We start from the raw sequence: 18,257 nt of genomic DNA on the forward strand, positions 1-18,257 counted from the left end.
ACATGATGGCATATGGTGTCCCCCACATGTTTCACTTATGATAACTTGGTAATGGGAGAGAGCACTTCAATCTTTTACATTAAGAAATTTGTAATGGCAGTGGTTGAAGTGTTTGGGCCAGAGTATTTGAGAGCATCCAATGCTCAGGACACGATGAAGCTTTTGGAGATGAACAAAGCCCGTGGGTTTTCAAGTATGCTTGGCTCCATTGATTGCATGCATTGGAAGTGGAAGAACTACCATGCAGCATAGCATGGACAATTTGAAGGACACGAAGTATGCATCCATCATTCTTGAGACCGTGGTCGATCAGAAGACATGGATTTTACATGCATATTTTTGGGATGTCTGGATCTTGCATTGACATCAATGTGCTCCAACGACCACCTCTCTTTGCAAAGTTAGTCAATGGGGAATCACCAACAATGGATTTCCAATCAAATGACCGCACATACAACATGGGCTATTACCTTGCAAATGAGATATATCCGCAGTGGACTACTTTTGTGAAGCCAATTTCCTGCCCACCCCCACCCCCCCCCCCAAGGTAAGAAAGACTCTACTTCCATAATGCTCAAGCGACCGCTAGGAAAGATGCGGAAAGGACTTTTGGGATTTTGTAAGCCCAATTTGCTATTTTGCGAGGATCGACTAGGTTTGGGGATCAAGAAATTCTTTGGTGCATCGTCACAATCTATGTGATCATGCACAACATTATTATTGAGAATGAGAGTGGGAAAGATTTTGATTACACCTTCTATGAAACCATCGGACAACCGGTGCAGCCGCGTAGAAGAGAAGACCAAATTCGACGCTTTCTTGAGGTGTACCATGGCATTCCAGATTCTGATAGGCACGCAGATCTTCAAAAGTATCTCATCGAAGAGTTGTGGGCATGGCATGGGCAACAAGACCACTATGTCATAGATGATGAACTTTGTTGTTATGTGTATTAAATTCGATGTTGTGGATTGATGAACTATGTAATAATTTTGATTTTGTGGATTGATGAATTTGATGTTATGTTTGTATTATTTGTTTCCGATTCATTTGGGATGAGTTTGATATCACACGTTTCAATATGTGTTCAATTGTAGTGCCCTATTTTAGGACGACTGTTGGAGCACTGGTGCCCTATTTTAGGGCTACTATCGGAGAAGAAGAAAAATTGATGCCGTAAAACTCATCTTTTGTGCCCTAAAGCAGTTTTCAATGCCCTGTTATAGTGCGTTGTTAGAGATGCTTCAACCGGTACAACTAACATAGAAAACCTATGCTACAAGTTAATTTCTTTTGAAAATAATTGAGTATATTAACATAATATATATATCAATCATGTTGTAGTTATAAATTCAACTTACAGATTGAAAAAACACAAATCATACTATGAATGACAGTTAATTTAACCGTGCTATGAACTGGCCTCGTTAACATCATGATGATTTTGTAATTTAACTAAAACCACGCCATTTATTTTGGATCGGGGGGAATATTTTTGTTATGCTAGCTGCAAGTTAAATTTGTTACTGAAATATATCAGGTGCTCCTACACCTTTAATGCTCCCATGCTCTCAACATTCAAAAACAAATTTCAGTGTTTCACGAATTTTCAGAAATAGATGTGAATGTTCATGAGTCATGTTTCTACAACCCCTAAAATCTGCAAATCTAAACTCAAAACACACATGGAGGAAAAAAACAAATCTGCATGAATAGTGTAAAAAAAAGTGCCACATAAAGACAAAACCAGAAAACGCACTATTCACATCCAGATTTGTATACTTTTTTGTTTCTCCATGTGTGTTTTGAATTTGATTTGAAAAATTTAGGGGTAATATTGACATCTCTTGTGAATGTTAATTTGTTTTTTTTTCAATTTTAGATTAATTTGTTGAAAATTGAAATGTTGCAAAAAAAAAAAAGCGAGCCTGGCCGGGAGTACGGCACAGTAGACGTTCATCCACGTAAAGCCGTTCAAAACGTACCAGAAAAATCACTCAAACTCCCTCCCACCTTCCGCTCCTCTCGACGCTGCCCGCTAAACCACCGTCTCCCTCTCCCTCCCATGGCCGCGCCCGCCCTCCTCTCCCTCTCCCCCGCCGTCTCCAGGCACCCCCACCTCCTCTTCTCCCACACCCACTCGCCTCGCCACCTCCGCCTCACCCCTCTCGCCGCCTCCTCCTCCCCCTCCCCCTCCCCCTCGCCGGCCGGCGGCGGCGGCGGCGTCTTCCTCTCGCCGAGCGCGCTCTCGCAGCTCGACGCGCTCGCCGCCTTCCGCTACGAGCACACCTTCCCCCACGGCAGCCTCACAGTGCGGGCCCTCACCCCGACCGACGACGCCGAGGCCGAGGTGCTCGTCCGCCTCCTCGCTTCCTCCTTCTCCGAGGACGTCAGATGGGCCCCCGCGCAGCGCTACGCCCAGCTCCTCGCCTTCGTCATCCGCCGCTACCTCTACGAGCGCCGCGGCCTCGCGCCCCACGCTGCCGTCCTAGTGGGTTTCTACAAGCCCGCCGCCGCGGAAGAAGGGGGGGAGGGCGAGGTCGACGGGGATGAGGGAGAGATGGCGTGCACCGCCGAGGTGTCGCTGGACGCGGTGGGCGCCCCGGGGGCACCGCCCACGCCAACGCCGCCGCTCGAGTTCCCTTACATCTGCAACATGACCGTGAAGACCTCGTTGAGGAGGTAACGGATAATGCTCTCTTTCCAACCACCATTTTGCCCACCTGTTTATTTTTGTAAAATAGGATAAATCTGTACATACATGTTGGACATTGAGTTGATTGTGAAAGGGGATTCCCTGGAATTATGACCTATGGAGGACTCGAGTAAACCATTTTTTGTTTGGGATTGCTATTTGTTGCCAATTGTCACATGTGCAAATTAAAGATTTGGGTAGAGTTAAGGGATTCCTTAAAAGTATGGACTATGGATCATCTGAGTAAAAGATTTCAGCCAATTGTGACATGTGCATCCTTCAGATTGGAATTACTGTCCTCTTTTTATGTTCAACATGACCAATGATACAATTTTACTAGTATAACATAGTCCCCTACACATTTGATCAGCTATCCTGATTCGAATGAAATGAAATCCTAGCTTCTGGGAGCAAGAAGAGACCGCAATTCTCTGGCTAATTTCCGCCGATTCCCCTCATTGCTGGAACCCTGGATGAATGCATGGGTACAGATTCGGTTCCTCGTATGTTAGGTTTGTGTGTTCTTAGAAGGGGCATCTTGTCTGTGGATGTGATGCTGTATGGAATAAAATTGTCCTGACTCTATCCTTGTCCTGGTGTAGCTACACACCTTAATGTCGGAGAGCCAGTGGTATTTTCTAATCTGCTCCCATGGATCGATTCCTGATTCCGCAGTTTGTCATCCAGCGTTACTGCCTGACTTGGCAGTGGTGATGGCGATGTATGTTATGAGCTCTTTTAGTTAGTGATGCTCCGGTTTTGTCTTTCTGTGCTCTTCGTCTTTTCCTGGGCAATCTCGCACGAAGCAGTGGTTCAGCATCCTGTCCTGCCCAACAAAGGGCATGTTCCCGGCCACAATGTTTTCAATGAATTTTGGTTCTCACCTGTTAGTGTGGGCAGCTGATGCGTCTCTTCGGAACCTTCAAGTGCTTGTCCTGTCTTGGTCTTCTGCAACCTTTTTACTGGAGGATTGGAGAAACACAGACACAGGCACGAAGGGCGGGTTTGAAGACACGTTCATAGTATCTTGATGAAAATTTTGTTTTTATCAAGGAGCCCATTGCTTGTTTTCGTTCTTTTCAAATTACTTGGTGCTCTTATACTATCTTTGTTTAATCAATAATGTTAGTTAGTTTTGCTTTGAAACATGATACAAATTTATTGTAATTCACCAAAGTAGAACAATTAGGCGAGAAATCATTTAAAAGCAGTTTTGTTTATATAACTATTGGAGTGGCCTGCGCAATTTGATAGCTAGATTTGTTTTTCTTGTATTGGATTCTTATAATATTTTTTAAAAGCTTACATCGTTATTATCTAGTCCCGCCAAAATAAGCGGTGTATATATTTTCCTTTTACCAAATAATAGCTCAACTGTAATCTGGTCCCACCAGAAAAAGGGTCTAGATCTTTCGTTTTCTCTAAATCTAATCTATACATCTAGCCCAACCAAAATAAGCGGAGTAGATTTTTTTTAATCTTTCTCTCAAATATTTTGAGATTTCTATATTTCTAGATTAATGTTGGAATTTATATGCCTCCAAATGAATGTGGTACCTTGAATCTCACTTGTTGTTTAAAGATATAGATGAGTTGATTGCAAAATTGATTGGTTTAATGCCATATGGAGTAGTATATTATGTTTGCGATATTGGATTCTATTGTTGTTCTAAAACTAAAAATCTTGTTTTGCTCACCAGGAGAGGAATTGGAAAACAACTTCTTAAGGCATGTGAGGATCTGGTTGTCAAGATGGATGCCAAAACGCGTGTATATCTTCATTGTAGAATAATTGATGAAGTGCCGTTCAACATGTACATAAAAGCAGGATACGACATTGTTCAGACTGACAGTATCCTTGTTTGGCTGAGCCTCCAGAAGCGCAAGCACTTGATGCGCAAGGAATTACCGCAAGTTTCTGTTGGTAGTGATGTACAACCTTAGAATTTTGAGGGGCTGAACATGCCATAGCACCATCAGGTAAACATAAGTTGAATCTTGTGTGTAAATCTTATGCTTCTAGTTAGCCCTAATTGACATGTGCATATTTACTACTGTATTCTCCTTGTCAACTGGCTATGAAAAATGGTTTTTGTGGAGATGAATTTAAGTACTTGTAACATATCTTGACCTATTGTATAGCTAATATGCTCACTGATCAGAATTGATGTTTGAACATCGTAACTCTGGTGGTTTCAAAAATTGATGAAGAAATTAATTAATGTTGGAGTAAGTACATTTTCTGGTTCTATCCTTCGTAAACTTTCCACATACATGACTAGTGATCATGTGTACAGGTCATCACAGTACACATCTATCATCTTTCTGAATCTAAAACTGTTGCAGAAAACGGAGAAATGAGGTTTGACTTTGGCATAGTAAAAAGAAGGAAAAGAGGGACTCTCCGGGATCTTATGGATTAGCAGAAGTTCCTGCATCATTGGTCTTCCATGTTTTTCTTATATTTGTTAAGCACAGCAAGTAATAGCTCATTCCACATATCAATTGGTCCTGGCAGGCACCAATGCGAACAATCACTGTAACCCCTCATCCACTCATTATTCCAATGAATCCCTGGGTGTGCATCAGGTCTCATAGACATAAGCTTGGTTATATCTAGGATCTCTATATTCATCCCGCCCTTTTGTTTTTTCTCCTTTTGTGCTCTGTTGGCTTCCTCAACCTGGACATCTCTTATTTCCCTTTCAATTGTACTGGTCATTGCTGTTCCTTCTCCCACTGGTTCAGTTCTGTTGCATGCTCCTCCAGTATTCCACTGGCCATTTTCAAAATGTGCCGTTGTTGCTGTCCTCACCACTGTTAACTTCAATCTGGATTCTCGGCGGCTATTCAAGTTACTGATAGCCGTCCTAAACACCCTCTGAATAGCTGAAATGACGCTGAAACTTGTGATGTTATCCTCTGAGCAGTATATGCAGCCGATTAGTTCCCCATCTTCATAGAGATAATTTGTTCTGAAGAACCAATGTGAACTAGATACAACTAAGATATTGATCTCATGCAAGTTTGCAGCTAATCTTGCATCAAGTTTATCTAAGTGCATATCATGCGATTCAACTAATGTCCCGTTGATCTCTCTTTGAGAATCTTCTACTAGAAATTTTGTCCAGAGTGCCATGAGAGTGAAGTTATAAGATCTGAAGTTCCATGTGATAAATTTATCTTTAGTGTCGCTGTGAACTTTTGTTGGAGCTTCTACCTGCATTAGTTTGTACAGTCAGATTACTCACTCTAATAGGAAGTGTTTCTAGATTTAAAGTAGATGAAGTAGAAGTGCTACAATATTGTAAGTATCTATGGTACATTTCTATAGCATTAACTATTAAGGTAGACTAAGTGGTTGATGACTCAATAACTGTTGCATAAAACCCATGAAGGTATGGAGGTCCGACGTACTAAATGTTACACGGTTTCAGCTTAGCTTGTAAATAAATTAGCACCTTGAACCACTATGGCTCACTGTAGGTTCTAAACATTCAGAGCAAATCAATGAAGCTACATAAAAATATGTGAATATTTAGGTTACCCCATTGACATGGTGAAGGCTCCAGCAGAGTTATGATGCCCAGTTAAGATCTTTATTATCTCAACCAATAGCCTTTTGTTTTCTTTCTTGGCAACTGTAACCGGGAACATTTCTTGGACTTCCTGTTCTTGTTCCTGCCTACCGGGTCTATATATGTGTTCAGAACTTTAAAAGTGAAACTAAACAATACGCATGTTAATGTCAGGATCAGTGACGATAAGTAATATGGACATTGCTATTGTTCATAACATGTATCGGAACTAAACACTGCTTACTCACCTGAGACAATAAACAGAGGAGTGACTCCATCTGGTTCCGTCCAATTGAATCCCTGACGAAAGCCAATGTCTTCCCTTGGACAATATTTAAGAATAGCTGAGGTTGAAACCTTGCCATATCACAGCCGTGTGGCTTCCACCTCCAGTTTACATAATCCATTTGTTTTCCATACTTTGCGCAGTTCTTTGAATCTGGTATCGTCGGGCATGTCATGTTAGTGTAGATTGGGCCTCCCAAATCCCTGATCCATGTGCCATTGAATAGACTGCAGTCCATTTCATTATCTTCGTCACCTGAAAAATAGTGAAATCACTATGAATTTGTTGGAGAGAAAAGCTCGCTGTGCTTCATACTGTTTGGACAATTGGACCCTACATGTATCCTCTACTTGTATGGCATTTTTGATAGTACCGAGACTCTTTAAAGGGTTGATTTTTCGGAGGCAAAAGGTCTCCTTTCTGTTGTTTATTTGTATCTGTACTTTGTCTTCTTATGTTTTGAAGGTTTATTTATCTTGCATTTTGTTTTATATGTATAAACTAATCTGATGTGGAGGGCATTGCAAGAACTGAGAAAAAGATCCCATGATATACGCTGCAACTGGTAACTGATATTTGTATATATATGTAGTACCAAACAGGCTTGGTAATCATGTACACAACCTTCCAACTCTACTATTTGAGCTTGATATAGACATTGAGCTCGTGTCTTATATTCACTGCATTCATATTCCAAACTGAAAATGGAAAATAACCAACAAGTGCTAGAGAAATCTGGCACATAAATGTAACTGATGGTATTACATGAAACATAACGAGTAAATAAATACTTCCTCCGTCCCGAATTACTTGTCGCAGAAATGGATGGCGACAAGTAATTCGGGACGGAGAGAGTATATGCTTGAAAGTGCAACTATCTCTAGGTGGTTTTGGTAATTCATAACAACATATAGCTCATTGAGCTAATGCTATTCCAAGATGATTATTTCAGGAGAGCTCAATGATTGGCATGGCATGGATGGTGAAAGTGGAACCCTCAAAATGCTAAGGACAAAGGATTGGCTCAAGCTCAAAAGCTCAAGACTCTTCATTTTATATTTTAGTGATCCAAGATCAAATTGAGTCTTTAGGAAAAGCCAATACTATTAAGGAGGAATGAGGTGTTGCTTAATGAGCCTCTTGCTTCATGTGCTTAGTGATATGCTCCAAAACCCTCAACTACTTTCCCATATCCACATATGACCTAAACCCTAAGCCAAACTCGGTCCTACCGATTCTTTCTATCCGGCGCCACCAAGTTTCACTTGTCATAAGCCACTGCCAAACCCTAGCAATTCGGTTCTACCGATAGGGATCTCGGTCTCACCGAGATGGGATTGCAAACTCTCTGTTTCCCTTTCATAACTTTTCGGTCTCATCGAAAGAGCAATCGGTCCCCACCGAGATTGCAATGTAAATTCAGTGTTTCCTTTTTGTAACTTTTCGGTCTCACCGAAAGAGCAAATCGGTCCCACCGAGTTTGCCTGACCAACTCTCTGGTTAGCTTATTACCAAAATCGGTCCCACCGAGTTTGTGTAATCGGTCTCACCGAGATTACGTTATGCCCAAACCCTAACCATATCGGTCCTACCGAGTTGCATGTCAGTCCCACCGAAAATCTCTAACGGTCACTAGGTTTACCTTTTCGGTCTGACCGAGTTTGTTGATTCGGTCCCACCGAGATTGGAAAACTGTGTGTAACGGTTGGATTTTGTGTGGAGGCTATATATACCCCTCCACCCTCCTCTTCATTCGTGGAGAGAGCCATCAGAACACATACACAATTCCAACTCATATGTTCTGAGAGAGAACCACCTACTCATGTGTTGAGACCAAGATATTCCATTCCTACCATATGAATCTTGATCTCTAGCCTTCCCCAAGTTGCTTTCCACTCAAATCTTCTTTCCACCAAATCCAAATCCCTATGAGAGAGAGTTTGAGTGTTGGAGACTATCATTTGAAGCACAAGAGCAAGGAGTTCATTACCTACACACCATTTGTTACTTCTTGGAGAGTGGTGTCTCCTAGATTGGCTAGGTGTTACTTGGGAGCCTCCGACAAGATTGTGGAGTTGAACCAAGGAGTTTGTAAGGGCAAGGAGATCGTCTACTTCGTGAAGATCTACCGCTAGTGAGGCAAGTCCTTCGTGGGCGATGGCCATGGCGGGATAGACAAGGTTGCTTCTTCGTGGACCCTTTGTGGGTGGTTGCTTCTTCGTGGACCCTTTGTGGGTGGAGCCCTCCGTGGACTCGCGCAACCATTATCCTTCATGGGTGGAGCCCTCCGTGGACTCGCGCAACCGTTACCCTTAGTGGGTTGAAGTCTCCATCAACGTGGATGTAGGATAGCACCACCTATCCGAACCACGGGAAAAACATCCGTGTCTCCAATTGCGTTTGAATTCTCCAAACCCTTCCCTTTACATTCTTGCAAGTTGCATGCTTTACTTTCCGCTGCCAATATACTCTTTGCATGCTTGCTTGAATTGTGTGATGATTGCTTGACTTGTCCTACAATAGCTAAAATCTGCCAAGAACTAAAATTGGGAAAAGGTTAAGTTTTTATTTGGTCAAGTAGTCTAATCACCCCCCCTCTAGACATACTTTCGATCCTACAAGTGGTATCAGAGCTTTGGTCTCCATTTGCTTTGATCTCCATAGCTTTTGGTGGTCATAGCCTTGGTTTCACAACCTAGGAGAGTATGGCGTCTAGCGAGGGAAATTATCACCGTAGAGGTCCTTACTTTGATGGTACTAATTTTGCTAGTTGGAAGCATAAAATGAAAATGCATATTCTTGGACATACCCCCGCCGTTTGGGCTATTGTGTGTGTTGGTTTGCAAGGTGACTTCTTTGATGGGAAAGAACCAAACCGTGAAGCTACCGCGGATGAGTTGAAGATGTTGCAATACAATGCTCAAGCTTGTGATATTCTCTTCAACGGATTGTGCCCCGAAGAATTCAACAAAATCAGCCGTCTTGAGAATGCAAAGGAAATTTGGGACACTTTGATTGATATGCACGAACGTACCGACTCCGTCAACGAATCCAAGTTGGATGTGCTTCAAAGTCAACTTGACAAGTTCAAAATGAAGGATGGTGAAGGTGTCGCTGAAATGTACTCTAGGCTTGCTCTCATCACAAATGAGATTGCCGGCTTAGGAAGTGAAGAGATGACCGATAGATTCATCATCAAGAAGATTCTAAGAGCCTTGGATGAAAAATATGATACCGTGTGCACATTGATCCAAATGATGCCCAATTACAAAGATCTCAAGCCAACGGAGGTGATTGGAAGAATTATTGCTCATGAGATGTCACTTAAGGATAAAGAGGAACTTCACAACAAATCAAGTGGTGTCTACAAAGCCTCATGTGAAGCCCCTACATCATCAAGTGAGAAAGAAAACTTCAATGAAGAATTGAGCTTAATGGTGAAGAACTTTAACAAGTTCTACAAGAGTAGAAGCAAAGATAGAAGCTTCAAGTCAAGGTCCTACAATGACAAAAGATCTTCTAGTCGAGAGCGAAACTGCTACAGTTGTGGAAGACCCGGACACTATTCCAATGAGTGTACGGCTCCCTACAAGAGAAGAGAAAATTCTCCAAAAAGAAGAAGCAAAGAATCACCACCAAGAGAGAGAAGGAGTAGAGATGATCGTTATGAACGAAGATACTCACAGAGAAGCAAGGATTCGGAAAGGAAGGAAAAATCATCAAGGAGCTACACAAAACGAAGACATCAAGCTCATGTTGGTGAATGGGTATCCGGCTCCGACTCCGACAGCCACTCCGAGAGAAGTTATCACTCCGACTCCGAAGATACTCAAGATGAAGGTGTTGCCGGTCTAGCACTTGTGTCAACCAACTCCTACGACATATTTGACTCACCAAATGAAGGAATTGGAAGATGCTTCATGGCCAAAGGTCCTAAGGTAACACATCCCAAGTATGTTGATTTCAATAGTGATGAAGATGACTTGTTAGGTGATGATTTGCTTGTTGACAACTCTAGTGATGAATACTATGATGAAACGTCAATTAATCATGCTAATCAAGATAAAACGAATGGCAATGATAAGGAGAAGATTGAGGCTCTAACTAAAGAACTAAACACTCTTAAGTTAGCTCATGAAACTATCTTCGAAGATCATCGAGAACTTTTAAGAGCTCATGAGAAATTACGCTTTGAAAAGCTCAATCTTGAGCAAGAGCATGAGTTCTTAAAAGCAATCAATGATGATCTCCGCAAGAAAAGTTCTTCTTACATTGCCAAGCGTTTACTCTTATCCACTTACATGCCTCAAGTCAAGTCTAGTAACAAGAACAAGAAAGATTCTTCCTCTAGCAGTAACAATGATCATGCTAAATCCAATATTGTTGCTTCTAGTAGTTCTCTTGATTCCACTAGTGATTCTCTTAGCCAAGTTACACTTGAGCAAGAAAATAGCTTATTGAAGGGAATTATAGAGAAAGGAGTGTACAAAAGCCTTGCTGGGAGTAAGCAATTCGAGGAAATTGTGCGCAAGCAAGGAATGCACCGGAAGAATCAAGGTGTTGGTTTTGAACAAAAGTTCAATGCCAATGGAGTTGAGTGGGAAGAAGATCAATACCCCAAGACAAAGTTTGTTCCTCAACAAGAGAAGTATTATACTTCTTTCAAGGGGACACAAGCTCAAGATGATCTTCCACCACAAGACTACAAGCAAAAAGGCAAGGACAAGCTTCAAGAGGAAATTGATGCATTTGAAGAAGCTCCTAAGACCTTAGTCAAGTGGATTCCCAAGACTACTTCAAGTTCCACTTCATCAAGTACGACTACAACTCCAAGGATTCCCATCAAGATGGTGTGGATCCAAAAGAAGAAGAATTAGAGAGTTCTTGAGGGTGACTCCGCCAACATACTTCACTCTTATCATTTTGGCAAGAACAAGTGCAATCAACTTCGACATCTTGCACTAGTTCAAGGAGTCACAAACCCTCTTGTTGGTAAGACAAGGGACAAGGTAACCTAAAAGTTTTAATGGACATCATCTTGTGTGTGCATCACTCTATGTCTATGGATATCCTTGTTTGTTCCTTGTGGGACTAACCCATGTAGGTATTGAAAGTGCAATTCACTCAAATGGATAGCTCCAAGTGATCTACATCAACATTGAGCATCCACATCTTCAACATCTACATGAAGTCATCATCGACAAAACCCGAGGTTAGTTCATCCCTCTAAGGGGGGATATCACATCTAGGGGGAGCTTTACTCTAAGACTTGAGCTAAAGCAACTCTAAAGATGTGAACACAACAATGCTTTATGTAAAAGTGGTAACCCCACTTGAGCTTAAACGATGAGTATGACCTATGATCAAGTGTTCTTACTTGACTCCTAAGTCAATATACTCATATATAGATGACCTTGTCATCGCAAATTGCTTGATAGATGCTAGAATTGGTTGTGCATGCCTTGTCACATATTTCATTTGCCATCTTATTGTGTGAGCATGCTGGTTGCATATTTTACTCATTCGAGGACATCCACTTGTTGTTTTGATTGTTTGGTTTTATTTCCTTTTGCCAAGTGGATGAACAAGAATGCCTAAGAACCCCCTCTAGCTATCTATGCTTTTCTCGTCTCAAACTCTGTTCATGCTACATCACAAAATTTGATCAAGTCAGATTCGAACCACTCTGTGTGAGGAGCGCTCGGAGTCCCCGATTCGTCATAGACTTAAACTTCCAAAACCTCTTTATGATTCTCGGTCTGACCGATACCCTACTTTCGGTCCTACCGAGATCATTAAGTTGATCTATGTTTTCGATCTCGGTGCAACCGATTTGAACCATTCGGTCACACTGAGTTGCAATAACTATATACAGTTTTGCATCTCGGTGCCACCGAGTCGTTCCACTCGGTCACACCGACAGGGTCGGGCTATATATAGTCACGGGCAAAAATTTGGAAATTTTTCCGAACCCCTTCGCCCGCGCGATAGCCTGCTCTGCCAACTTGGTCTCCGGATCGTCTCCTCGCCACCAGCCGCCTCCAGTCACTGGTCTCCATCGCCGTCAACGGAATTCAACCCGCCGTTGCCGCCGTAGCGAGTCTCCGCCGAACTATGGTATGGACTCGATCTTTGTGCTATTCCGCAATCCGATTCTTAGCACATTGTGATCATCATGATTCTTGCCACGATTGAAACACTCCTATCCAGTCAATGCACTCGTAGATTAGGTTTGATTCGAAAATTTTAGGGTTAGGTTTCCGCCGAAACCACCTCGGACCCACCGAGTTGAAAAACTCGGTCCCACCGATTTGGCATATGCCATTGCACAAGTGAGACTCGGTCTGACCGAGAATTACTTATCGGTGTGACCGATTTTGGAACTCTGTGAAACCCTAGCAGTCTCGGTGCCACCGAACTGTGACTCGGTCTGACCGAGTTCACTAGTTTAGGTGCCAAAACTGCTTCGGTATCACCGAGTTTGAAAATCGGTAGATCCGAGATGATTTCAGTGGGAAACTAAAACTAAGTTTTTGAGTCATTCTTTTGCAAAAATCTCTGCATTTTGTGATGCTCATCTATTCTACCTCATCTATAAACTATTCACAGGGTCAGCAGTCAGAGTTTGCAACATGTCTGATCAGAGTGACAGCCAGAACTTGTCAGAGCAGCAAGTGCAGATGAGTGAGGGCACTAGTCCCTCAAGTTCTTCAGATGATGGCAGCAGAAGTACTCCTAGCAATCTGCCTAAAGCTGCCACCAGACAGAGGAAGAAGAGAACTTCAGATTCCGAGGATGAAGATTATGTGGCAGAGGAAGAGGAAGCCACATCAAAGAGAGTTGAGGCAGCACAGGGCACAAAGCCAGGCCTAAAGATCAAAAGGCCAGCAGGCAGGCAGCCTATGCCAAAGGCCAGAGCTTCAACCAAGATTTCTGAGAAGCCCTCTCCCATAGAGCCAGTTGCTGCTGAAGGCAAGAAGAGGAAGGAAAGGGTCAAGAAGACCGTAGCCAGAGTGCTTGGAAAGGCTTTCATCATGGAAGAAGAAGAGGAAGAAGAGGTTGCTGCACCAGCACCTAAGGCACCTAAGCTTATGGGTGACGCTATAAGATCATGGGCTGCTGCATCCAAGCCCAAAGAAGCACCCAAAGCTGCCTCCAAGCCCAAGTCTGCACCAAAGAGAAATACGAGGAGCATACCTTCAACTGAAAAGAACAAGGCCCCAGTGCCTGAAGCTGCTGAAGAAGATGATGAAGAGCACGTTCTGAGAAAGCTCAAGCCCAAGATCCCAGACCACAATGATGCTCATCCTGTGGCTGAGGACATGAAGCTCAGAAGAGACTCAGGGCTGAGGAAGTGGAGAGAAGCAGATCCGTATGCTTCAAGGAGGAGGACTGCTGTTGACTACAGATTTCACACCAAGGAACAACAGGACTTCTATGAGACAGTGCTGCTTGATAAGAAGCCAATAGTCTGTGATATGAGATGAGTTGATTGGCAATACATCAAGGACAACGAAGAGTACTACCCTGGAGTGCAGGACAACTTCAAGGCATGTGGAGTAGAGGACTTTGTTGGGCAGAAGCTCACAAAGTGGAACGAGGAACTGATCATGCAATTCTACTCCACAGCCCATTTTTATCCAGATGGCAGGATTGTATGGATGTCAGAAGGAACCAGATATCAGTCAACAGTTGCTGAGTGGGCACAGCTCATCAATGCCCCAGAGGAGCATGAGGATGACTTGGACATTTATGCCAAGAAGAAGATGGACCACAACTCTATGTCCAATATGTACAAGGAAATTCCAAACGAGGCACTTGATACTTTCAAGTTTGGGTCTGTGCATTATCTTCTGTCAGGGCTGCCAACTATCAATTGGATCTTGAGGCACACCTTATTGCCCAAGTCTGGAGATCACAAGATGATCAGAGACCATGCAATCAACTTGCTACATATCTTTGATGTGCCACAGAAGTTCAAGGTGATGAGCCTCATGGTAGAGACAATCAAGAGGACAGCAGCAGATCAGAAGAGGAGCTGTGGATATTCCCCTCAAATTCAGGAGCTCATTAACTCCAAGATGGGCACGGGCATATACTTATTGGACAAGGAACACCTGCCCATCCGTCTAGATTTTGAGGACAATCAAGTTGTGATGACTGAAAATGAACCATCATCTGCCCAAGCACAAGCAAAGAAGGAGAAGGCAAGGAAGGAGAAAGCTGCCAAGATGCCAACTCAAGAGGAGGCATCTGAGTATTTCTTGAAAACCAAACAAGAGCAGCTTGGTTACCTAATTGCATCCACCCTGCGGATTGAGAAAGGACTAGCCACCCTAACTCAGAACCAGGCAAGCCTAGAGAGAATCATGGAACAAAAGTTCTATGACTTGGATGTCAAGGTGACAGAGATTCAGATTGCAGTGGAGCAGCTTCAAGATGTGCAGGAGAGGAGAGGCAGGACTACAACTGATGCCTTTGCCAGAGTGCCACGAGGTCCGAGGTCGTCTGCAGTGCCAGTTACTGACCCCAGAGCCACCACTTCTGCACCAGCTACAGCCTCAGTTCCACCAGCTCCAGCATCTACTTCAGCCTCAACTCCAACCACGTCTACAGAAGGCTTCGTCCTTGGAGTGCTCCGGACTCCACCACCACCTGAAGATCAAGCCTGAGTGTCGACTTAGCACTATGCATTTTCTAGGAACTTTTTGGTAACTTGTTGCCAAAGGGGGAGAAAAATGTATAGATCATAGGCTTCGAGAGAGAGACTGTTGCTTTTATTCTCTCTTGCTTTATTTGGTGGTTTTTCGAACTTTGTTTGCTTTTGAGTGCTTGAGATACTATGTCATTGCTTGTGAGACATTGATGATCATGTGTTTGATCATAAGCTACACTTAATGTTTGCTTAATGCTATTATCTTATCTATCTTATGTGATCATTCACTATTCTTGGTGATGAGTGCATGTATTTCATTCTTATCATTTTAAGTGCTCCACCAAGAAGTATGTGACATGGAAAAGTAACCCATGACTCTAACTCCTTGTGCATTTGCAGTCCAAAGCAAATTTTAAAATGCACAAATTTAGGGGGAGCTCTTACTTGTCACATACTTCTCAAAGCGACGATATATTTCATGCTTATTATCATTTGTCGAAGCTTTGATCTATATGTTGTCATCAATTACCAAAAAGGGGGAGATTGAAAGTGCAACTATCCCTAGGTGGTTTTGGTAATTCATAACAACATATAGCTCATTGAGCTAATGCTATTCCAAGATGATTATTTCAGGAAAGCTCAATGATTGGCATGGCATGGATGGTGAAAGTGGAACCCTCAAAATGCTAAGGACAAAGGATTGGCTCAAGCTCAAAAGCTCAAGACTCTTCATTTTATATTTTAGTGATCCAAGATCACATTGAGTCTTTAGGAAAAGCCAATACTATCAAGGAAGGATGAGGTGTTGCTTAATGAGCCTCTTGCTTCATGTGCTTAGTAATATGCTCCAAAACCCTCAACTACTTTCCCATATCCACATATGACCTAAACCCTAAGCCAAACTCGGTCCTACCGATTCTTTCTATCCGGCGCCACCGAGTTTCACTTGTCACAAGCAACTGCCAAACCGTAGCAATTCGGTTCTACCGATAGGGATCTCGGTCTCACCGAGATGGGATTGCAAAACTCTCTGTTTCCCTTTCGTAACTTTTTGGACTCACCGAAAGAGCGAATCGGTCCCACCGAGATTGCAATGTAAATTCAGTGTTTCCTTTTTGTAACTTTTCGGTCTCACCGAAAGAGCAAATCGGTCCCACCGAGTTTGCCTGACCAACTCTCTGGTTAGCTTATTACCAAAATCGGTCCCACCGAGTTTGTGTAATCGGTCTCACCGAGATTACGTTATGCCCAAACCCTAACCATATCGGTCCTACCGAGTTGCATGTCAGTCCCACCAAAAATCTCTAACGGTCACTAGGTTTACCTTTTCGGTCTGACCGAGTTTGTTGATTCGGTCCCACCGAGATTGGAAAACTGTGTGTAACGGTTGGATTTTGTGTGGAGGCTATATATACCCCTCCACCTCCTCTTCATTCGTGGAGAGAGCCATCAGAACACATACACAATTCCAACTCATATGTTCTGAGAGAGAACCACCTACTCATGTGTTGAGACCAAGATATTCCATTCCTATCATATGAATCTTGATCTCTAGCCTTCCCCAAGTTGCTTTCCACTCAAATCTTCTTTCCACAAAATCCAAATCCTATGAGAGAGAGTTGAGTGTTGGGGAGACTATCATTTGAAGCACAAGAGCAAGGAGTTCATTACCTACACACCATTTGTTACTTCTTGGAGAGTGGTGTCTCCTAGATTGGCTAGGTGTTACTTGGGAGCCTCCGACAAGATTGTGGAGTTGAACCAAGGAGTTTGTAAGGGCAAGGAGATCGTCTACTTCGTGAAGATCTACCGCTAGTGAGCCAAGTCCTTCGTGGGCGATGGCCATGGCGGGATAGACAAGGTTGCTTCTTCGTGGACCCTTTGTGGGTGGTTGCTTCTTCGTGGACCCTTTGTGGGTGGAGCCCTCCGTGGACTTGCGCAACCATTACCCTTCGTGGGTGGAGCCCTCCGTGGACTCGCGCAACCGTTACCCTTTGTGGGTTGAAGTCTCCATCAACGTGGATGTAGGATGGCACCACCTATCCAAACCACGGGAAAAACATCCGTGTCTCCAATTGCGTTTGAATTCTCCAAACCCTTCCCTTTACATTCTTGCAAGTTGCATGCTTTACTTTCCGCTGCCAATATACTCTTTGCATGCTTGCTTGAATTGTGTGATGATTGCTTGACTTGTCCTACAATAGCTAAAATCTGCCAAGAACTAAAATTGGGAAAAGGTTAAGTTTTTATTTGGTCAAGTAGTCTAATAACCCCCCCTCTAGACATACTTTCGATCCTACAATGCTAGAGAGCAAGAGGTGTACCAGCGATGGCCGTCTGCTGAGAATTATGAGCTGGCTCTCTAGCGCCATAGAAAACATGCTCAGGATAATGTGTCGAGGAAATAGGGACGAATACGACCGCGCTTAGTATCAGCACAAGTTTTCTTCCACAAGGAAATTTTTTGCTTGAGTTTCTGATGGGGTTTATGCCCTGGAGATTTGGAGGAGGAATGCTTTCCTTGGCCATTGGTAGGTCTATGGTTGCATCACTGTATGAACTACGAAGTCACAACCCTTTCATATGGAGGACTGGGGTAGGGGGCTGGTGCGGTGCTCGCATCGCATAGACAACTGCGCTTACTTTGTTTACTTCCTTTGTGACAAGTCTTCGTTCTTCTTCTAGGAATCACAGTATTTAAGGATGCCCCAGGTTCCCCGATCTTAATGAAGTGTGGTATGAAAGCAATCTCGATGCCATTTTATAGTCATTGTACTAGGAGATTAAGCACTGGAAATCCTCTGGGCACAGCTAGACCGCAGCTCTGACTCTAGAAAACTGCTAGCCTTTCTTAGAAGTGAAGCTAGGTCACAACGACGCCCCGGCGCCAATCCACTCCTTGAAGTCTTCGTTGAGATCACGGTAGGGATGGCGGCGGCCCGTGCACGAGAGATGGAGGTCTCCGATCAGATCTGGGTGAAAACTTTTTTTTTTGCGGGTGAAAACATGCTATTGGCTATTGCCCAGGCCGGCGATGACGAC

The 18,257-nt window shown here is 43.3% G+C and overlaps 1 protein-coding gene across 4 annotated transcripts; it reads left to right on the forward strand.

Moving 5' to 3' along the window:
• Nucleotides 1-1,973: 1,973 nt before the first annotated feature.
• LOC125538534 lies at nt 1,974-5,429 on the forward strand. Of its 4 annotated transcripts, XR_007296398.1 has the most exons (4): nt 1,974-2,682; nt 4,396-4,675; nt 4,858-4,924; nt 5,042-5,429. XR_007296398.1 is itself a non-coding variant. In XM_048701819.1 (3 exons), exons 1-2 carry the CDS (start codon nt 2,066-2,068, stop codon nt 4,637-4,639), a joined length of 861 nt encoding a protein of 286 aa, XP_048557776.1. In that variant the 5' UTR covers nt 1,974-2,065; the 3' UTR covers nt 4,640-4,675; nt 4,993-5,429. The 4 variants fall into 4 exon arrangements, 3 of the variants coding, with proteins under 3 accessions (XP_048557776.1, XP_048557775.1, XP_048557774.1); XM_048701819.1 differs by lacking the exon at nt 4,858-4,924 and having other exon boundaries at nt 4,993-5,429; XM_048701818.1 differs by lacking the exon at nt 4,858-4,924.
• Nucleotides 5,430-18,257: the final 12,828 nt, after the last annotated feature.

The sequence above is a fragment of the Triticum urartu genome, chromosome 2 (assembly GCF_003073215.2).
Source record: "Triticum urartu cultivar G1812 chromosome 2, Tu2.1, whole genome shotgun sequence".
In the NCBI taxonomy this organism is placed as follows: Eukaryota; Viridiplantae; Streptophyta; class Magnoliopsida; order Poales; family Poaceae; genus Triticum; species Triticum urartu.

Bases quoted from the DNA above. Each gene is read 5' to 3' on its own strand.
- LOC125538534 (XM_048701819.1), top strand. From the start codon at position 2,066: ATGGCCGCGCCCGCCCTCCTCTCCCTCTCCCCCGCCGTCTCCAGGCAC. The intron at 2,683-4,395 runs GTAACGGATAAT...TTTGCTCACCAG, and splicing joins GTGAAGACCTCGTTGAGGAG to GAGAGGAATTGGAAAACAAC.